The sequence below is a fragment of the Notamacropus eugenii genome, chromosome 4 (genome assembly GCF_028372415.1).
Source record: "Notamacropus eugenii isolate mMacEug1 chromosome 4, mMacEug1.pri_v2, whole genome shotgun sequence".
Lineage (NCBI taxonomy): Eukaryota > Metazoa > Chordata > Mammalia > Diprotodontia > Macropodidae > Notamacropus > Notamacropus eugenii.
In genome coordinates, this window is record NC_092875.1 from 342,958,708 (window position 1) to 342,982,264 (window position 23,557).

Below are 23,557 nucleotides of genomic sequence, written 5' to 3' on the forward strand. Positions count from 1 at the left end.
GGGCATTGCTGTGAAGCATGGCGGAACAAGAGACTCAACGTTAGGGTGGCGGGTGAAGGTTCGCCAGGCACGGTCCTCCCCTCTGCACCTCACCGAACAGGGCGCTCCCGGCTGGGGAGACCCCCTGCTCACGAGCTTTGGCCTCTGCCACTCTGAAGGCTGCCCCTGCATCTTCCCCGCGGGGTAAGCAGGCGTGGGGGCGGGGCGGGAAGGTGGACCAGAATTCCCAAAGTGCCTCCCGGAGCCAGAAAACCGGTTCTACCTCGGGGACTCCCGCGAGCTCCACTTCAGGTGTCCCCCTCCTTACCCGAGGATCCCAAGGACCGGCCCCGGAGCAAATACCCCCAGCCGTGACCCTGAGCGGGCTGGGGTGGGGCAGGAGGAGTGGTCCGGAACACTCGGCCCTGCTGCTCCTCAGCCTTAGACTCCTTTCTCTAGGGGCTGAGAGTCGGATTTCCAAAGTGGGGGCATGCTTAGCCTTCGGACGGGTGAAGGTAGGGCTGCAGGGCCCTAGAGGTCCCCGGGAGTCCGGGGCTTCCGACCCCCGCCCCGCTTCGGTCACACACCAGGAAACTGAGGCCCCGGGAGGGGAACGCCAAGGAGGAGTCGCAGCTCGATCCAGGACTCGGAAAAAGGAGTCCTTCCTAGAGCCAGACACGCCCTGCTAGGCCCCTGAACCCGAGGCCCTCTGCACCCTCCTTCCCCCGGGGCCGGGAGGCCGCCCCAGCCTAGCGCCCTTCCGTTGCCGGGCAACGAGGCCCTCGCGTGGGCACTGGAGAGCCTCGGCCACGTGATGCCCCGCCCCTCTTCCCGGCTGTGACCATTAGCCCGGAAGTGACCTTCCTTTCTTCCGGCTCCTCCGCCCCCGCGAAAGAAAGCGGAAGTGGAGCAACCCCGCTGAGCCATTCTCTCCAGTTCGCGCTCCGCCGCTTCTCCTCTTACCCTCCCTTCGACCGGCCCATGTCCACTTACCACTACCGGACGGCCGCCGGGGGCGGCTCCGGCCCCGGCCCCGCTGCTGCCGCGTCCCTGCCGGACCAGAGTTTCCTGTGGAACGTCTTTCAGCGGTGAGGATGCGCTGGCCCCAGCCCCGGGTTTCCCCTTCTTCCCACGAGCGCCCCCACCCCGGGCTGGACGGAGAGGAGGCGGGGGGCGGGAGTCGGGTCCTCGGTGCACCGCGGCCCCGCTCCTCCGCTGCCCTTCCCCAGCACCCGCCTCGGGCACGGGATCCTAGCGGGTGCCCCCCGGCTCTGCCCCCCTCTTATAAACAGCGTTACAGACGAGGAAACTGAGACCCGAGAGCCGGGCTGCTCCCGCGGTCCAGACTTGGCGTCTGCCCCCGAGCCCCACGCGTGCCCACGGAGAGCGCGGATCCCTGGGGTCGTGCCCGCTTCCCGGCCTCCCACGGCCATCCAGTGCCCGGTGGAAGTGACCTTTGAGGCCGCCCCGTCCAGTCCCCTCATTTCACAGGGGTCCCCTGAGTTCTTAGGCTCAGCGTCTTGGCCTCCGACCCACGTATGGATTGCCCTGAGATCCAGGACCTCAGTCCCGAGGCTTCCCAGGTCGTGGGAGCTTGGGTGGTGGAGCTGGAGTGCTGGCTAGAGGTGATCTCCTGGAGAGGGCCCAGAGGTGGTCTGCCCGGCAGCCCGCTCACTGCAGACATGGCCCTGCACCAGGCTCTCTGCTCAGCTGTGGGTAACGTGGCTGAGAGGCAGGGCTAAATGGAGAGGAGGAAAGCCTTCCTTCTCCGAGCTGCGTGCCCAAGGGCTAGGAAGGAAATAGAGAAACACGTCCGGTCACTGGCTCCCATCATCTTTAGGTCTCTTGGTGTAGGAATGTTTCCTCTTGTCCGAAGGGGGGATTGTCAGGGACTGGTTGTCACTGATTGTGTCTGAAAATGAAGATGTTTTAAGTAATGAGGGTTTGGGAAAGGAGATGTGGTCGGTGTGATGGGATCCACAAGGAAGCAGGTAGAGAGCCAGGAGACTGCCTACTTTCTTTTCATGGATTTTTGTCAAATAGTGAGTTCTCTTTCCTGTGGCTATAGTCTTTGGATTTACCAAACACTGAATTACTAGATGAATGAAGGGGGAAAGCCAGAGGTTGGGGAAAATTGGAAGTGGTGAGCCTGATTCGCTCCTAGATCTAGAATGGTGATTTAGAAAGTATGATGACTAGAAACCAATGAAAGAATTTCCAAAACAGTCTATTCTCTCTGTCGATGGAGATACATAGATAGATAAGTAAGTAGATAGATAGATTTAAAGACTGGGTCCAGCTCAGACTGGAATAAAGGGACTGCTCCCAGGATGATCCCAGGACTCATCCAGCAAGTGATCTTTGACCTTCTTTTGTTGCCTGGACCTCTGTTTGTGACTCAGTATAGACACCTAATATGCTCCAAACTCCTGAGTTTAAGAGATCTGCTTCCTGGTAGCTGGGATTATAGGACCTGCCCCATCACATCTGACTGAAATTTTTATTTACTTACCTCTGTGTATAGATATACAAGTAGAGTTAAACATTTTTGCTTTTGAAGTAGCCAAAGAGAGTGTAGTCTTCTGAACTGAAACCAGGACAGAGTGGAAAAGTTGGGAGAAAGTAGTTGATAAATAGTTTGAAGCAGGAAGTGGGAGTGTGCTAGAATTAAAAACTTGAACTTATATTCTGAAGAAAAGTAAACTTTTAGGATTTAAGAGCTCACTTATCTTTGGCAGTATAAAGCAGTTCTGTTATATTTCTTTCATTTTTAGTCATCACTGTAATTATTTCAATTATTTCCATAGGGTTGATAAAGACAGGAGTGGAGTAATATCTGACAGTGAACTTCAACAAGCATTATCCAATGGTAAGTGTGATTTAGTGAGATTTCAAACTGCAAGCTTAACTTTTAGTCTGGTTATTTCCCTAGTTTTAGTTTCTGAGTGAGGAGTTGAAAATACCAAAGTATATTGTGCAGATAATTATGGGATTGACTGAAATGAATATGTGGTATGATAGAAACATATTTTTGCTCGTTTTATTTTTTAGACAGTTTCCTAATTACTGTAGCGGTCTCCATTTTGAGATACTTTATTTGTGTCATTTAGTGCCTGTAAGCATTGTCTTCCACTATTTGAGTGTGACATACTCAAGAGCAGGGATTGTCTTATTTTTCTGTATTTTTCTCCATTGTTCAGCAATGCTTGACATTGTAAACATACTTAATAAATTGAGTTGTAGTCCATTGACTTAAGTTCTAGATGTACAAAAATTGGAAAGTATTTGGAAAAATTGTTAGTATATTTGAATATTAAGGGAAAAGTAAAGAGTTTAACTGCAGAAACAAATCTTAAAGAGAGTCAAGAAGAACATTTAGGCCCTGATGTTTAGTAACTCTTAGAGATCCTGATCAGGTCACAGAAGGAACCAGTGGGATTCTCAGGTAACATTGATGGAGAAAGTTGTTAGAGGTTTTGGAGGACATCCATGTGGCACTTGTAAGGGAACTTGGTTGCTATAGAAACTGCTGAAGCTCCAGGGTTAAGTTGCTACAGAAATGATTGGGGATATCCAGTGGCACCAATAGAGCACCTCATTATAGAGGGGCGTCTTAATCAAGCACAGTCATTTTGGGGACGAATCCTAATGGAAGATAAGATGAATGAAATTACTGTTGGGGTTTCCATATTTAATATTTAATTTCCATATTTAATTCATTCTTATAGGTTTAGTTTTGTCTTGTTTCCGTTTATTTTCATTATGAGGTTCCAGCTTCTTATTCTGAGCCTCTTCAAGAAGAGTGGTTATTCATCAGGTAGCAGTTAGACTCCTAATTAAGTCTAGTTCACTAACTAACCACTCTCTTCTTGGATGCATTTCAATGTATTCACTCTTACTGTGGAAGCCATTGAATTGAAGATGTGTCATCTAAGCTTTGATTCAGTTTGAAGTTTAGAAAAAAGTTGACAGACTGTTCTTCCTTTGATGATAAGTGACTGACAACTTGTGTTAACATAGTAGTTACAGTGGTGGTCCTTATAATATTTTTATTTGTATTAAAGGTAGAAGAAATATGAGATATGTGTGATTTTTTTTTAGTTCAAAAAAATTACTGATAGCCTTTTGTTTTTATATCACTTTTATTTCCAAATATATTCTTTCTCCTTTTTCTTTCCAGAAAATCATTCCTTGTTGCAAAAAAATGGAAAAGAAAGCAGGGGAAAAACAGTTTACCAAAATTAACCAAAGTATTAGCCTAGTCTGGCAGTATATTGAATATTAGTCCTCTAACTCTGTAAAGAAGGAGGGAATGTATATTTCCTCTTTTCTTCAGGGCCATTTATATATAGTCATGTTATTACACTTTCATTCTTTACACATTTCATTACTATTTCATTCTTTTTTTTTTCTTTCCATATACTTTGTGTTTTCCCAGTTCTGCATACTTTGCATCAGCATATATAAACCTTTCCATGCTTCTCTTCATCCTTCACACTCATTGTTAATCACCTTGCTGTAGTACCCCAGTTAATGGGCTTCCACTTTGATTTCAGAGTAGTTAGGTGGCACAATAGAGTACTGGGCCTGGAGTCAGGAAGACTCATCTTCCTGAATTCAGTAATAGCTGTGTGACCCTGGACAAGTCACTTAACCCTTTTTTCCTCCATTCCTCTTCTGTAAAATGAGCTGGAGAAGAAAGTGGCAAACTACTGTAGTATCTTTGTCAAGAAAATTCCAAATGGGGTCACGAAGAATCAGAGTCAAACACTTTGATTGCAATTCTTTGCTACTGCAGAAAATGCTGCTATGAATATTTTGTTCTGTACTAGATCCTTTCTCTCTTTTTCCTCCTGGAAGGTTATGAGTAGTGGGATCTTTGAATCAGAAGGTATGGACATTTTAGTTACTTAACATAATTCCAAATTGTTTGCCAAAATGAATGGTTAGATGAATTTGTACCTCCACGTACATTCCCTACAGCCCTGCAACATGAATGAAAGAATTAAGGGGGAAAATACTTCTTTCAACCTATTGTGTTACATACTTGGGAATACAAATACAAGCAAGCAATAGAGTCCCCACTCTCAAGGAAAATCAAACTCAAAGTGGGGAGGGTGGGGGAGGGGAGGCTTGGAGAATATAGGCAGGGGTCTAGGACATTGGCTAGGGCAGTGACTGGGAAGAGCCAGGAAGACCTAGTTCTAGGCTTATCAGAGTGCAGGGTCCCCAGAGTAGAGTATCTCAGTGATTCTTGTAGGGGGTTAAAGAGGATGGCCTGAGTGGAGATGTGAGCAGGACAACACGGTCTAGGAATGGCCCAAGGGAGACTTGAAGGTCCGATTGTCAATTTTGCCCAGTTATGGGTTGCAGAATTGTTTTGATTTGCATGTCTCTAGGGCATTAGTGATAGGAAATGATCTTTCATATGGGTGTTATTTTGTAGGTTTTCTTTTGGGAACTATTTGTTCATATCCTTTGACCATTTATTCTTTGGGGAATGGCTTCTTGGTCTTATGTTTTCATGTCAGTTCTTAGAAAATCAACTTATCCATAACTTGTACCTGCAGAAAGTTTTTTTTTCTTCCCCAGGACATTTTCAAGTTAAAATTCTATCACTGATCCCCAAGTTGATTCTTCTTTTCTTTATTCCTTATAAACCACTTATCATTAATTCTGGGCCATTTTGCTTACAATATAACTGATATCAGTAGTTACAGGTAAATAAGTGACAAGGGTACAAAAAAATTGACATCTCTACACTTTGGAAATGATCTTTAATTTTACCTAAAGTTCCAAGCAAAATGGGATCATTTTTCAGTATCATCTAATGGATGTTTGGTAAGATGGCAAGCTAGCCCCAGTTCCTATGCATAATAGATCTAGACATTATGCAGTCAATACCTATATAAAGGTAATGTTCCTGTGGACATTTGAACTAAGAAACTTCTATAATATTTGTGATTTTGGGGGATTGATTAGTTGATACTCTTTCATTAGTTCTCACTTATTTATATTTTCACAAGAATTGGTCAGTATTAGGAAGAGTATGAAACTAATTGACCATTAGAGCTTAAAAATCACATGAAGGGCTAGACATCTTCAACCAACTGGTCCACCAGCCAGAGGCAAATACTTTTCTGTTCTCATACTTCTTCCCACATCAAATTCTCTTCTCTTCCATCTTTATATTAAGTGTGATTGCAGTCCTTGCTTACAGATGCCTGTTGACTTAGGACTAAGCTCCCAGCATCATAACAAAACCTAGATAATTAGTACATTTCAATGCAATTGACTTAGGTTGATTCCTTCTTCAGTGGAAACCTGTAGTTTTAAAAATAGCGTAACCCAGTTATGCTCTCCCACTGTTATTAAATGTGTGGAACTGGGTGTACTTCCCTGTTAAATCTGGTTACCGAGATCCTGAATAATTTATGTGAACTCATACTAATATACACTGGGCCCTTTTATAAGACTTGTTTCCATAGAAAAGTTTACTAAAAATGACTGAGGAAAGATGAGGTCAGTCGGTATACAGAAAGACAAAAGAAGACTGTTCACTTGCTTTTCGTTAAAAAAAATTTATTGTGAGCTATTCCAAGAGTTTAGGAATTTTTACTTAACCCTGTTTAGTTCATTAACTTTTTTTTTTAATTTAACATTATGATAATGAAGAATTTAACATTAAGATAAAGAAAAATGATTCTTTTAAAGTGATTTGTTTTTCTAATCATCCTGTAGCTTTCTGTAATAGTAAATAAAACATGTTATTTTAAGGGGCATTTTGGTGATTTATTTGCTGCCTAAATTTTTAAAAATTGCTTTTTTACTCTCTTGATTACTTGCAGATGTGCACATTGTATTTAATAGTAAGAGGTGGTTTCTCCCCTTCAGATGGTCTCATCATAATAAGAAATGAATGAAACCTGGACCATGTGTAGAACCTATATCTCTCAATATATTCTTGTGTATTCTTGCATTCATTCCATCCAGCACACAGTTTTACATCATTTGTTTCTTTTCTGCATTATTGCTTGTGATTCCCATATTATGTAGTAATGTAAGGTCTACCTCTAATGAAAGACTACGTTGGCATAGAGGAAGATTCAGAGTTCATAAATTTTTAAGTTATTAATGAGAGTTTATTATCTTTCCCCATTTGAAGAGTCATAATGGTAGCTTCCCTTTACTAATAGAAGCAAAGAAAAGACTAGGATTTAGCTTAACTTAATTGCTAATGGAATTAGGCCTCTGTTCTGGTCTGACTCTGGTGCCCTGTTGTGGAATTGTTCTCAGAGTCTCTGCCAGAAGATCATAAGCCCTGGCAAGATCTATGAAGCTGGAATAGCTTCCAATATGGATCTGGCAGTATTTGTTATATACAGAGGATCATCACTAAGAGATTGACTGGGCATTGAATGATAGAATTTTTTTAGCCATAGTAATTTGTGAAAACAAAATCTTGAACTAAAGATGCAGAGAAAATTCATGATTTACAAAACCTTCCTCTTTAGTCAATCTATTTTACCTCCCATAAAATGGTAGATTAAGTAATTAGTATACAAATCTGGAATCCCAACCATATAGTGAGAAAATGCAACAAAATCTGTATTGATTAGAGGGGTAGGGAGCTCTATGAGCTGAACAATGTCTATGAGGATTGCTTAGGGGAAGAAACATTAACATGCCAAATTCTTGATTTTGAATAAGGTTGTTTATGTGACTGAAGGAAAGAGAAGTAAGCTAAATTAAAGGTAATGCCTTTGAGATTAGTTTCCATTTCTGGAAAGGAAAACATTCAAACTTGGAGACTGTAACCATATAGCCAGTGAAATGTGGGAGATTGTCATTTTTGCTGTAGTTGAGAGACACATCATGACCAGGCAAATTCCATTTTTAAAAAAATGGAGATGTCTGTCTTACTCATTCCTGATTCTTAAAGGTATACTTTTAAATTCATTCATGTATCAGTTTAGATACAGTTTAGATCAATAGAAGTACCTAAACATTAATAGTTCCAATGAGTATCATAATAACTTTGAGAGGGATCACAAGTAATCTTTTGCTTATACCTGCATTCCAGTTGAATATTTCTTTAAAATCCATTTAATATAATGAAATCTTCAGCAACAAAAATAGAAATTTCCAGCATATGTGGATATTTACATGAAAATCACCTCTGATAAGGAACATATTTAACACTTGCCAATCTCCAGGGTTTTTCTCCTTTGAAAATGAAGTTTACAACAAGGACTTATTTTGGATAAGAATTAAAATAGTTTTTAAAAATAAATTTTAGTTTTAAAAAAATAGGTAAATATTGACTAGCTTAATTTTTCTTTTTAAATTTTTTCCCCCAATTACATGTAAAGGTAATTTTTTCACTTTCATTTTAAAAAAATTGAATTCCAAAATTTTTCCCTCTCTTCTTCTCTCACCTTCCTTGAAATGGTAAGCAATTTGATGTAGGTTATACATATGGAATCATGCAAAACATTTCCATATTAGTTATATTATGGAAGAACAGACCAAAAACAAACAAACAAAAAAAACAAAAATGAAGAAGATTAAAAATAGTGTGCTTCACTCTGCATTTAGACTCCATAGCTGAAATTTTTCAAAGGACTGCATGGTCTTATAAGTCATTGTTATGTCTATAGGGAAAAAAAGTCTTCTCAATCCAGCATTTTTAGAAAAACACCTGATTTTTATTCAAAGGATTCTATTTCTTTTACTCTGGCCCCTTGGAATGACATTGAGACTAAGAGAATAGTCTGAAGAAATTGATTTACATATATTTTATCTAACCATCGATTGTGCTCCTAGAGTTTGTTTATATTAGTTATTTTGCCTAGTATTAAGGTTACAAATAGTTTTCAGTTCCCTAGCCTGTTCTATAAAAGGCATTTACAATATAGCAGAAATATATATTTCCAGTGAAAAATGATAGAAAACAATACTGTTGGAAATGTATGGATTTTCTAATTATGTTGTGGGTAACTAGCATTTGTTAAAGAGGATGTGAAAGAAGAGAAACTTCATGAAAAATATAGGTGAAATCAATATATATTTGATGGTTTCAGTGCAAAAGTGGCATAGAAGAGATGGTGAAAAATATGCTGAAAAATATGGCTTGTAATTAAGAAATTTTGAAAAGCTAAATGCTTATGGACTGTACAGATGCCTTACACCTACATAATGGGAATACTTTTGTCAAAAGTGGAAAATGTAAGGTACAGCTAGCACAAATGAACATCAGAAAAAATGAAAACAATCATGTCTGTATCAACACAAAACAGCTACTGTAGATGTGGCAGTTATCAGTTGACTGTACCATTAGACCATCAACTTGTTTGATCACAGTTCAAAATATTTGCTAAATTAGAAAAAAATAATTATGAGACCAGCTATAAGGTACTTGAAGGAGAAGGAGTTGGATATTGAAGAAGCAACTACATTTATATCACAGGTGTTCACAAGTATGAAATCATTCCCTAAGGGTCAGAAGAAGAGTAATAGTGGTTAGTGAATCCCCTGCTGGGAGTACACTAACACACCAATTTGTTGGCTTCATACGAGTAATAAAGAGTTCTGCTGTCTCCTAGTTATGTATCCAAGATGTTCAAGAAAATCTCTCAAGGCTTGTCAAACCAGATGACTACTTGCCATCCTTTTATTGGAAATAGCAATAAAGACATGTTACCATCTGCTTAAGAATCAGAGGTCCTTTTCACTGATTTGCAACTGAAAGCTTTCCTATGTGTTATCTCCCTCATCAGAAAGTGAGCTTCTTGAGAGCAGGACTGTCTTTAATATCCAGAGTGCTTTGTACATAGATAGCACTTTAAAAATTTTTTCTTCATTCTTTCATACTGACTTGTGGTGAGTCATGTAGGAACAAATGATGCTATCAAAAAGAACCTAGACGGCATTGCTATAAAAATTATAAATTGAAGACCCTCAGCATACAAGCTGTTTTCATCCTAGCTTCTAGCTGAAGAAAAGACCTCGGAAGAGAGAAGATAATGTGGGAAGGGACCAGCTGGGTGAGAGGATTGTATCTAAGAATGAGCTTTGTATGTCTAAACTGTAATTTAAAACAGGGGAATGATATATTGTTTATTAGAGAAAGAGGCTATCTAATAAAGACTGAGAAGAAGGGATTTGTCTGGAGTCTTTCAAATGTAGTCAAAAGGACTTTAAATTGAAAAGACAGGAAGAAATTCTTCTATAAAACATGATGTATTAAGAAAGTTCGGATTCGCTCCTGTAAATGACGCTCTCGGACTCAATCAAAACGAAAGTAAAAAGCTTTAATTACACAAGGCACGGTACAGACAGTTTAGGACCACAGAAGAAACAAAAGGCAAATATAATGATTATTAGTACAAAGGCTATAATTACAATAGATAGATAGAGGAAGAGAATACATCACCAATTCAAGGGAACCTCCAATAACTCAATCAGCTGGGAGTCCCATTGCAGCTGGAACAACTTGAATTGTGTAAAGATGGTCCCGCGCGAAGCGTCCTCCCACGGGTGAGGCTCAACAGGACTTTGTGGTCCGAGCTTTTTATAGGGTTCGCAAAAAAAGAAGGCTCTCGGCCAAGGCAGTTACATACAGAGTTTTAGCCTACTTTCCTAGCATATGCAGTTTGTGTGTCTGGGTCTAATTCTGGCTTTTTAATTGCTGACGTGTTCAAAAACCTTGAAGCTCAGCATATTTTATCACTGTCAAGTGCTTATGTTCAAGGAAGGGGCCACCTTCCCTTGAACATAAGCAGTTTCAGGAGTGGCAAGTTCCTGTTTTTTATTGCCAAGAACGTACACGGTTTAAAGAATGGTCAAGTCCTGAGACTAAACGTTCAATAGCTCAGGCCTATTAAATCTGAATGATATTACAATTTTAATAAGAAAATCTAATTTCTTATTCACATGACTAATATGAAAATATGTTTAATAAGAATACATATGTAGAGCTTACATCAGATTGCACGCTATCTTGGGAAAGAGGTAGAGAGGTGGGGAAAATTTAACTTATGGAGGTGAATGCTGAAAACTAAAAATAAATAAACTATTTATTTTTAAATAGTAGACCAGATGAGAAGTAGAAAGCTACCACCAAGGTACCATAGAGAATAGCTACCATATATTTAGAATAGTAGTGTAGATTCCCAGAAGTTAATATTAAAAAAATAAATAAATAAAACAGAAGAAAGGAGTCAGTTAAACCCATGACTTAAGATATTAATACACAAATGCAAGAAATATGGTCAAGCTAGAGGAACCAAACATCCCAGCACTAGCAAATATGATGTCATAGGAATTGATGGACTGAAATCTCTGCCTGGAATTTGGCTCTGGAAGTGTATATGCCCACATTCTAAAGAATAGGTAAAAAAAGAACAGTAACATTATATGCTAGGAAGATATATGTAGATAAGGGAGAAGGCATGATGTGGGAAACAAAGTGGAAAAACATTAGGTGTGATAATCAGTGGAGGCAGTAACAGAAATGATATTGTCATTGTGGCATACTACATACCAACTAGAGAGAAAGAAGAAATAGATGAGTTTGAAAATGAGATTACAAGCTTATAGTGGATCATGCTATGGTAACCATGGAGGGTTTCCCATTTTCTAGACAAATTTTAGAGCTCTGCTGATGCTCAGAGCAGAGCTGCTAATAATAATTTCCCTCAGAGATAGTAACCTTTAAAAGATTGAGGAACTACCTAGAGGAAATTATGTTCTGGATCTGAGAGGAAAACATAATCTGGCATTCATTTTTAAATTTTAAGAGAACAGATTTCAAGACATTCAGAGTGGGTTTAGGTAAGATTGCATAGACTACAATGATTTTGGGAAATTCAATATAAAGGGGAATTCAGTGTAAATTCCATAAAGAAATTCTAAAGACACAAATAATTCCAAAGAGGAAGAAAGCAGGAAGTTGTCTAAAGAAATTCTTGTGGAAATATAAAAGAAGCTCAACAATCAACTTGAATTTCATTTTTTATGCTCATTTATTTATTCTTTCAGCAAACATTTATTAAGAATCTGGACCATAGGATCATAGCTTCGACCTGGAAAAGATCCTGGTGACCATCTAGTCCAAATGCATCATTTTTGAGATGAAGAAACTGATGCCCAAGGGGGTCGGAGCTAAATGATGAACCTGTAGAAACTCTCCTCCATAGCCCATAAATTACCTGTAAAAAAAAATTACTCTAAACAAGTTCTAGAGCAGCAGAAGCAATAAAATGACAGAGTAAAAGAGATTTCCAGCCCAAAACAGTCTGGAAGGCTGGCAGGAAAGGTCTGTTGCACCGGGCGTGGAGCAGTGCACAGACGGGCCTTGGCCGCAGCAGGGACAGGACCAGAGCAGGCTTCAGGGGGCAGAATCCCTGGCAGCAGCTGCGATTCCCAGATTGTTCAACTTACAAATGCCAAAGACAACTCCAAAGGTCAGTGAGAAAGCTCTTTCACCTGGGAGAGAAGTTTGGTCTGCCCACAACAGCATTCATTTTTGGAGCCCTGGGCCTAAAGCCCCTGGGAAATTGAGCAGCTGATCTGCATCTCAGCCCTGAGTAGCTCGCCTGGGTTGAGAAAGAGTGCTGGTGTGGTGGAGCTGGAGGCAGTTGTGGAGAGGGAATTGTATTCATAGATCCTGGGCAGAACAGAGTGCTTGTGGTTGGTCACAGACAAGAGTACAGACCTCTCCCTTGGTTGTGCCACCTTGCAAAACTAAGATAATTGACTGGGAAAATGCCCAAAAAAGGGAAAAAAATAAGACTATTGAAGGCTACTTTCTTTTGAACAGGTATTTTCTTCCATCCTTTCGGATGAGGAAGACCAAAAAGTCAAGGCTTCTGCATCCAAAACCTCCAAAATAAATATGGGATAGTCTCAGGCCATGGAAGAGCTCAAAAAGGATTTTGAAAATCAAGTAAGAGAGGTGGAGGAAAAATTGGGAAGAGAAAGGAGAGCAGTGTAAGAAAATCATGAAAAGCAAGTTAACAGCTTGCTAAAGGAGACCCAAAAAAAATGCTGAAGAAAATAACACCTTTAAAAATAAGCTGACTCAATTGGCAAAAGAGGTCCAAAAAGCCAACGAGAAGAATGCTTTCAAAAGCAGAATTAGCCAAATGGAAAAGGAGGTTCAAGAGCTCACTGAAGAAAATAATTCTTTAAAAATTAGAATGGAACAGATGACCTTGTGAGAAACCAAGAAATTACAAAACAAAACCAAAAGAATGGAAAAATAGAAGATAATGTGAAATATCTCATTGGAAAAAAAAAAAAAACTGACCTAGAAAATAGATCCAGGAGAGACAATTTAAAAATTATGGGACTACCTGAAAGCCATGATCAAAAAAAGAGCCTAGACATTGTCTTTAATGAAATTAAGGAAAACTTCCCTAATATTCTAGACCCAGAGGGTAAAATAAATACTGAAAGATTCCAATGATCACCTCCTGAAAGAGATCCCAAAAGGAAAACTCCTAAGAATATTGTAGACAAATTCCAGAGTTCCTAGGTCAAACAGAAAATACTGCAAGCAGCTAGAAAGAAACAATTCAAGTATTGTAGAAATGTAATCAGGATAACAAGATTTAGCAGCTTCTACATTAAGAGATCTAAGGGCTTGGAATATGATATTCCAGAAATCAAAGGAACTAGGATTAAAATCAAGAATCACCTACCAAACCAAACTGAGTATACTATGTCAGGGGGAAAACATGATTTTCAAGCATTCTTGATTAAAAGACCAGAGCTGAATAGAAAATTTGACTTTCAAACACAAGAATCAAGAGACGCATAAAAAAAAAATAGGAAAGAGAAATAAGGGGCTTACGAAAGTTGAACTGTTTACATTCCTACATGGAAGGATAATATCTGTAACTCTGGAGACTTTTCTCAGTATTAGGCTAGCTGCAGGGATTATATACATATAGACAGCACAGGGTGAGGAAGGAATGACACCTTGGAACATAAAATTAAGGAGTGAGAGGAATACATTGGGAGGAGAAAGAGAGAAATGGAATGGGACAGGTTATCTCTCATGAAACCGGGAAGAAAAAGCTTTTTCAATGGAGGGAAAAAGGGGAAAGATGAGAGGGAAAAAGTGAAGCTTACTCTCATCACATTTGCCTTAAGGAGGGAATAACATGCATACTCAATTTGGTATGAAAATCTATCTTACACTGCAGGAAAATAGGGGAGAAGGGGAGAAGTAGGGTGGGGGAGATGATAGAAGGGAGGGCAAATGGGAGGAGGGAGTAATTAGAAGTAAATACTTTTGGGGAGGGATAAGGTCAAAAGAGAATAGAATAAATGGGGGACAGAATAGGATGGAGGGAAATATAGTCTTACACAACATGACTATTATGGAAGTCTTTAGCAAAACTACACATATATAGCCTATATTGAAATTGCTTGCCTTCTCAGTGGGGTGGGTGGGGAGGGAGGAAGGGAGAGAAGTTGAAATTCAGAGTTTAGGAACAAAAGTTGAAAATTGTTTTTGCATGCAACCTTAAAATAAGAAATACAGGCAGTGGGATATAGAATCTATCTTGCCCTACAGGAAAAAAGAGAAGATGGGGATGGGGGAAGGGGTAATCAGAATGCAGGGTGTTTGGGTTGGGGAGAGGGAAGAGATGGGGAGAAAATTTGGAACTCAAAATTTTGTAGAAATGAATGTTGTAAACTAAAAATAAATATTAAAAATAATGAAAATAAATTTAAAAAAATAGGAAACTGATGCCCAAAGAACCCAGTTTGAACTACAGAGCAGTGACTATAGAAATGTCCACTGTGCCCTTCACCCTGCCAGCAACAATACCCAGGAAATAGCAGTTCTAGATGCTAGCAGAACCATGAAAGTAGGAACTTGAGCATCCCTGTGGAGGCTTGGGCTCCCTCACCCTCTCCCACTTCTATACTTCTTTATCCTTCATCTGCCCTGGATAGGATGAAATCCCTGGGAGAAACACCTTTGTTCCTGGAGTTGCAGACCTTTCAGAAACAAAACCTCCAACTAATTCCCATCTCCATTTCTATGCCTCCTGGGTGAAAGACAGCAGAGAAAGTGTTAACCTACTCCATGCCAGGCTTCCTGGAACTTCAATGGAAGAACAATCCTGAGAAAATAGACTCCCTGGTTCCCCGTTCACTAAGTGGGCTCTCTTCTGTGCTGTAACCTACGTGATGTTTTCCATCCCCTGGGATATTGTAACGATCTTTTCACTACCTTCTACAACCTCAAATAAAGCCTCTGTTCTTAGTGAGAAAGAAGGAAAAAAATGTGTAGGAGGGAGAAGAAAAAGCTAGTAACAGGATAAAGACAAAATTATGTCTTCTTCCTGTTTGAATAATATCAGGAATGCTATGGATTACAAAAAGAGGGTTTGTTTTTTTAGATCTGTTGGAGAAAAGTAGCAAATAAGGAACCAGACTGCTACTTGGGTTAGTAAATAGGACAGTGATGAAGGATAGAGAAAAGGCTTGGATGTTGAACTGTTTATTTTGCTTCCTTTTTTTCTGCCAAAGAGAATAATCTTAGGACTTCGAAAGGAAGAACAGTAGCTTCTGGTAGAGAGTTCTGATTCAGGATAAGTAGAGATGTAATAAGACTGCTTTTGGTGGGCTCACCTCACTAGGCCCAATAAGCTATACCCTCATGTACTGGAATAAATAACTACCCATTTTGATTACTAAGTTACTATCAGTCTCTTTGAAAGATTGTGAACAGTGAGAAAGGGACCACCAGATTGGAGAACAGGTGTCCTGATTTTTCAATTACAGAATTTGATTTCATTTCCATTCCCATGGCTGTGTGAGGTGAAACCACAGTTGCTTTAATTTGCATTGCTTTAATTATTAGTGAAGGTCATTTTTTTCCTACATATTCACAGATAGTATTAATGTCTTCCTTTGAAGACTGCCTATTCATACAAATTGTTTGGCCCTTTATCAGTTGAAGAGTAGTTCTTATTCTTTACTTTCTTATATATCTTGGAAATGAGATCTTTACTGGAGAAAATTGCTGCAAAGATTTTTTTTTCTGAGCATTTAACTGTTCACCTGATCATTTTAACTATTGATTTTGTTTATGCAAAGTCTTTTAAAATTTTATGTTATCATAACTATACATTTTACCTTCTGTGATCTCTATTTCTTGTTTCGACATGAACTTTGACTCTTTTCCATATGTATGAAAAGTAGTTTTTTCCTTGTTCCTTATTTCTGCTGTCACTATTTATATGAGTCATATAACTGACTCAAGGCAAAAGGAAAGAATTTAAAGAATCCTGGAAAGAATTATGAACTGAATTAGAGTTAAGTGAGCATATGAGTTAAGTGAGCATTGGTATATGATTTGAGATATTGATCTATACCTATTTTTTGCCTACTTTCTTTTCATGGATTTTTGTCAAATAGTGAGTTCTCTTTCCTGTGGCTATAGTCTTTGGATTTACCAAACACTGAATTACTAGATTCATTTGCTTCTGTATGTTGTGTACCTAATCTGTTCCACTGATCAATCTCTATTTTTAAACGACTTAACCAGATTGTTTTCATGACTGTTTTGTAGTACAATTTGAGATCTGGTACTGATAGGCTTCCTTTCCACTTTTTTTTTCTATTTCTCTTGAGATTCTTGACCTTTTATTTTATTTAATGTTTGTTTTGTTTTTCTAGCTCTATCATTATTTGGTAATATGATAAGTATAGCACTAAATAGTAAATTAATTTGTTATATTGTTCTATTTATTATATTGACTTCATCATGAGCAGTTAATATTTCTCCAATTATTTGTCCATCTTTTTTTTTTTGTAAACAGTGTTTTATGGTGTTGGTACAATGAACCCCCAAGTATTTTGTACATTCTGTAGTTATTTTAAATGTAATTTCTCTTTCTATCTGTTCCTCCTGGATTTTGTTAGTAAGTTATAAAAGAATTGGCATTTTATGTGGATTTATTTTATATCTTGCAACTTTGCTGAAGTTATTATTTCATTTAATTTTAGTTGACTTTCTAGGCTTCTAAGTAGACAACATATCTTATGCAGAAATCAATAACTTTCTTTATTCTTTGCCTATGCTTATTCTCTTGATTCCTTTTTCTTGTTTTATTACTGTAATTGAAATTTCTAGTACTTTACTAAATAATAATCATCGTAACAGAGATCCTTGTTTACCACCCTTGGTCTTTTTGAAAAGGACTCTAGTTTATTCTCATTGTATATAATGCTGATATTTAATTTTAGATAGATACTGCTTATGAAACTAAGGAAAAAGATCATTTATTCTTATATTTTTCAGGTGTTTAGGTTTTTTGTTTTTATTGTGTGTGTATGTGTGGGGGCAAGGGAGTTTAATAGAAATGAGTGTTGTATTTTGACAAAAAGTTTTTGCATCTGCTGATATAGTTGTGATTTTTTTCTTCTTATTAATATGGTTCATTATGTTTATAGTTTTCCTAATGTTAAATCAAGCCTGGTTTTGTTTTGTTTTGTTTTGTTTTTTGCAAAAATAAATAGGAGAGACAGAATGGGGGAATCTATTTTGCTATTTTAACAGAATAGTTATTCTTTAAATGATTGCTAAATTGATTTGTCAATGCATCTGGTTGGTCCCAGAAGGTTTTGTGTGGTTGTTTTTTCTCTGTAGGTGTTCATCTGTGCCTTGTTCTTTTTCTGAGAGCAGGTCACTTGTGTCCTCTATTTTTTGTTCTGTTAATCTGGACTGTTATAGTTTTGCAAATATTAATCCGTTTCTTTTAAGTTATTGTTTTTATTGATGTGTAGCTGAACAAGTTTTTATTTCTCCATTTGTTGTGAATTCTCTTTCATCTTTGATACTGGTAATTTGGTTTTCCAAGAAACACACTTGAAACTTCAAGATTCATACAGAGTTAGAATTTAGAGTGAAGCAGAATTTTATTATGCCTTACATGAATTTTTAAAAGCAGAGGTGGCATCGTGAATTCAGACAAGGTGACAGTAAATATAGACTAAGGTATTATGTTTGTTCAAAAACTGGGTTACAAGTTGGGTAGAAACAAAAGAATGCAGCTTATGTAATAAGATTTGGGGACTTCAAAGTCAGTGATTAAATAGTGTGATGTAGCCAAGAAAGTTAATTCAATCTCTTGGCTACTGCTTTGAGAAGTATATTAGTAAAAGCCTTGCTGCACTTTAGTCAGACCACATTTGGTGTCCTCTGTTAACTTCTGGACATGATGTTTTGGAAAGGACTTTGATAAGCTGAAAAAACATCCTGGGGCAGTCAGGATGGTGAAAGACCTCAAAATAATGCCAAGTAAGGATTAGTAGAGTAAGGATGGTTAGTGTAGAGATAAGAAACTAACTTGTAATGGGTATATTATAACTGTCTTCTGAAGGACCCTGTAGAGGAAGAGGGTTAAGTCTTGTTTTATTTGGCCCCAAATTTCCTAAGAATCAGAACTATCCAAAAGTAGAATGGTCTGCTTTTGAGAAGATAGGGCATGCAATTCAAATAGCTTCATCTTACCCTATTTATACATACCACTGGCACTGAGAAATGGGAAATAGATAAAAAGCTCTTCACATATTCTTCAGGCTACCAAGCTGGCTGCCACTCATCTTCACACTCAAATAACATTCCTGTCTCCTGTCTCCATGCTGGTGCCCTGCACTAGGAATGTGCTCCCTCCTTATCTTTGCCTACCTTTGCCTTAAAATCTGTGTTTGCCTTAGCTCATTTCAAATGCCACTTCCTAAATGAAACCTTTATGCTCTTTACCTATGTTCGTAGTGTTTCTTCTGCTAAATTACCTTAGGGTGTGTGGGTGGGTGTGAGTGGGTGTGGGTGTGTGTTCATGTGGTCTCCCCTAAGAGATTATAAACTCCTTAAGGGCAAAAGCTGCTTGATTTTTGTCTTCATGATCCTGTGGCCAGGCACATAGAAATGATTGTTGATTTATTGATCAACATAAATCTTCACTATTTCTCAAGTTTAATTGAAGTAAATCAGTCACCGCAGTTAACTCCAGAGTCTCCAAACCCTCTTAGCCAGGAAACACTTGCTCCTTCTAAGCAGAGTCGTACAGCAACCAAGACTAATGCTACTTTAGAATATTACTTTGCCTTTAAAATGTTTTAGAGGGAAGCAGTAGGAAATTAATAGCAAGTTACTTCATAAAATAGCAAAAAGTAGAAGATAAAACAGTCTTAATAGACTGATTGAAGCCAAATCTTTCAAACTAAATTTAATGATTCTAGGAAGACCAGAAAATTGAAAATTTGCCAATATTATTTTTAAATTGTTTCTCCATTAATGACAGTAAAATTTCTAATTTGGACTAATATCACAGTATTTCATATACTGTGTGAAGAAGTAGAAATGGCACTAAGGAAAAATAGGGACAGGAAGAACTCCAGGACTAGATCAAGTAAGTGTAAGTATACCCAAAGTAATTACATGCCAGAGGTGATAAAAAATTTGAGTGTCTTGAGGGATAGTTGTAAAAATAGCTGAGAGAGAGCTAGGATGGCAGACCCTTGGGAAAAGTCCTGGATGCCATTGCTTCTGAAAAAAAAGATGATGGTTAAAATGTCAGCAACTACCAACCCGTATTACCTTCTTTTCTGTTCCTCCAAAAATTTCATGAGAATTAGCCTCACATGTATTGAGGACATTCTTGATAAATGGAATAGGTAGACTTTTATAGGTAGTCTACAGTAAACTATACCTTTACAGTCATACAATAGACTAAAAATCACAAAGGCTGCTACATTCTACTGTGCTTGTTTTTTGTTGACTGAAAAAACAAAATTTGAGCAAAATATCTCCTTAAAACATGTTTACATCAAGATATTTTCTAAACCTGTATTAAAATTACAAGATTCATTGACAAATACCACAACATATACAACTTTGCCTGAGATGAGGTAAAAGTGAGGTAAAAAAGCATGCTGCCTAAGGCATTTTGCCCCTGTAATAGAGGGCATCTGGTGCAAAGTACAAAGAGAGGAGTGAATTGATTAGAGAAATGCAAATTAAAACAACTCTGAGGAAACAGCTCACACATATCAAATTGGCTAATATGACAAAAATGGAAAATGATGAATGTTGGAGAACATGTGGGAAAACTAGGGCACTAATACACTGGTGGAGTTGTGAACTGATCCAACTATTCTGGAAAGCAATTTGGAACCTATGCCCAAAGGGCTATAAAACTGTGCATACCCTTTGATCCTGCCATACCACTGCTAGCTCTATATCCCAAAGACATCCAAAAAAGGGAAAAGGAGTTATTTGTACAAAAATATTTATTAGAAATTGAAGGGATGTCTATCAATTGGGGAATGGCTAAATAAGCTATGGTATATGATTGTAATGGAGTTTTGTTGGGCTATAAGAAATGGCAAGGGCAGGGTGAAGTCAAGATGGCAACTTGCTAGAGCTATTTCCCCAAACCCAGCCAAATAACTTGTAAAAAATTACTCTAAACAAATTCTGGAGCTACAGAACCCCCAGAATGACAGAGTAAAGCAAATCTCCAACCCAAGACAGCCTGAAGGTGGACAGAAAGCATCTGGAACACAGTCCAGCATGAGCTGCACCAGCACAGATGGGACTTTAGCAAGCAGAAGAGCTGGGGGAATGTGGGGTGGGGTGGGGTAACATGGTCTGAATCACTGGCACCTGTGGCAGTTTCCGGCCTTCATGACCCCAAAACTCTAAGGACAGATTGGAAGGTCAGAGGAAAAAAACTGTTAAACCTGTGTAAGGGAGTAGAGTAGTCTGACCCCAGTACCAGGGCGGCCACAGCAGGGACAGTGGCTGTTTCTGGAGTTCTAGGCCCACAGATTGTAGGGGGATCAAGCAGCTGATAGTAAGCCCCTCTTCCCCCCACACACACACTCACTGGAAGCAGAGAACTACCTTGACAAAGAGCTCAAAAGTCATTTAATTGGCTGGAGAAATGAGCGAGGGCAAAAATCAGACTGTAGAACCTTACTTTGGTGACAGGGAAGATAAAATCATACAACCAGAAGGAGACAACAAAGTCAAAACTCCTACATCCAAAGCCTCCAAGAAAAATATGAATTGATATCAAGCCATGGAAGAGCTCAAAAAGGATTTTGAAAATCAAGTAAGAGAAATAGAGGAAAGATTGAGAAGAGAAATGAAAGTGATGCAAGAAAATCATGAAAAACAAGTCAACTGCTTGCTAAAATGCTGAAGAAAACAACACCTTAAAAAATAGTCTAACCCAAATGGCAAAAGAGATCCAAAAAGACAATGAGGAGAATGCCTTAAAAAGCAGAATTGGCCAAATGGAAAGGAAGGTCCAAAAGCTCACTGAAGAAAATAATTCCCTAAAAATTTATGAAAAATCAAGAAATTATAAACCAAAACCAGAGAAATGAAAACATAGTAGACAGTGTGAAATATCTTGTTGGAAAATCAACTGACCTGAAAAATAGATCCAGGAGAGACAAAAGAGAAACTCCTAGGAACATTGTAGCCAAATTCCAGGGCTCCCAGATGAAGGAAAAAATATTGCAAGCCGCCAGAAAGAAACAATTCAAGTATTGTGGAAATACAATCAGGATAACACAAGATCTAGCAGCTTCTACATTAAGAGATTGAAGGGCTTTGAACATGATATTCCAGAAGTCAAAGGAGCTAGGATTAAAACCAAGAATCACCTACCCAGCAAAACTGAGTATAATACTTAAGGGGGAAAAAATGGTCATTCAATGAAATAGAGGATTATCAAGCATTCTTGATGAAAAGACCGGAGCTGAATAGTGAATTTGCCTTTCAAACACAAGAATCAAGAAAAGCATGAAAAGGTAAATAGGAAAGAGAAATCATAAGGGACTTACTAAAGTTGAACTGTTGAATTTGTAATTCTTGAAACTGTTCTCAGTATTTGGGTAGTTGGAGAGATTATAAGCATAGAAAGAGAGAGAGAGAATCAGCACAAGGTGAATTGAATAGGAAGGGATGATATCTAAAAAAAATTAAGGAGAGAGAGGAATATATTGGGAGGAGAAAGGGAGAAAAGAAATGGGGCAAATTATCTCATAAAAGGCAAGAAACGCTTTTTCAATGGAGAGGAAAAGGGGGAGGTGAGAGGGAAAAGGTGAAGCTTACTCATCACATTTGGCCTAAGGAGGGAATAACATGCACATTCAGTTTGCTATGAAAACCTATCTTACTCTACAGAAAGTAGGGGAGAAGGGGATAAACGAGATGTGGGGGGCGGGGTGATAGAAGGGAGGGCAAATGGGAGAAGGGGGTAATTAGAAGTAAACACTTTTGAGGAGGGACAAGGTCAAAGAGAGAATAAGATAAATGGAGAACAGACTAGGATAGAGGGAAAATATAGTTTTTCACAACATGACTGTAATGAAAGTGATTTTCCTCACTACACATGTATAATCTATATTGAATTTCTTGCCTTCTCAATGGGGCGGGAGGTGAAGAAGGGAGAGAAGTTGGAACTCTTAAGTTTTGTAAACAAATGTTAAAATTTTTTTAAGATGTGCAGTTGGGAAATAAGACATACAGGCAATGGGTTACAGAAATCTATCTTGCCCTACAAGTAATAGAGGGGAAGGGGATAAGAGAAGGGAGGGATGTGATAGAAGGGTGGGCAGATTGGGGGAAGGGGTAATCAGAATGCATGCTGTCTTTGGGTGGGGGGAGGGGAGAGATGAGGAAAAAATTTGGAAGTCAAAAATCTTGTGGAAATGAATGTTGAAAACTAAAAATAAATAAATTGATGAAAAACTAAAGGAAATGACAAGCAGGATGATTTCAGGAAAACCTGCAAAGTGAAGTGAACAGACCCGGAATGCTTTATACAGTAACATCTATGTTGTTATTGAACTGTGATTTGAATTAGCTCTTCTCAGCAACACAGTGATTCAAGACAATCCCAAAGGATCAATGATGTAGCGTACTATTCACCTCCAGAGAAAGAATTGATATTGATTGAATGCATTTTCTACTTTCGTTTGTTCTTTCTCTTTTATTCAAGTCTTTTTTTACAAAATGACTAATGAAAATGTTTTACACAATTGCACATGTATAACCTATCTGATTTCTTAACCTCAGAGGGAGGAATAGAATTTGGAACTCATCTTTCAAAGAAGTGTTTAAGCATTTTTTAACATGTAATTGGGGCAATGTATATCACTTATATATGTATAATATGTGCATATATAGTTATGTTTAAAATGTTTTTGAAAGAAAAACTTTAAAAACCAGAGGAGTAAGTGCCTTTATACGATAAAAACCATCAGGCTTTCATGCTTGTGTTAATTACATCAAGTCCTGTGGGTGGTACGGATTCTCCTGAATGAGAATGATCACTTAAAAGAACTTGGCTGAGTTATTCACACTGGAAAAGCCAAACAGATAAAATACGTTCATTGTTAAGATTACATTATGCAGGTGGCTAGACATCCCATAAACCTGGCCAATCAGCACATAATCCCCAGACAGATCTTGTGAGACAATGAGCTGGGCCCAAACTTGAATTAGAAGGAAGGTGATAACCCTGAATTG

General features: G+C 38.5%; 1 protein-coding gene across 3 annotated transcripts in view; it reads left to right on the forward strand.

Moving 5' to 3' along the window:
- Nucleotides 1–703: 703 nt before the first annotated feature.
- Nucleotides 704–23,557, forward strand: part of PDCD6 (programmed cell death 6) — a 35,479-nt gene continuing 12,625 nt past the window's right edge. For all 3 annotated transcript variants that reach the window (XM_072605301.1, XM_072605302.1, XM_072605303.1), the window contains exons 1-2: nt 704–1,067; nt 2,787–2,848. In XM_072605301.1, coding sequence (XP_072461402.1) covers nt 961–1,067; nt 2,787–2,848 — 169 coding nt within the window. In that variant the 5' untranslated portion in view covers nt 704–960. The remainder of the gene's footprint in view (nt 1,068–2,786; nt 2,849–23,557) is intronic.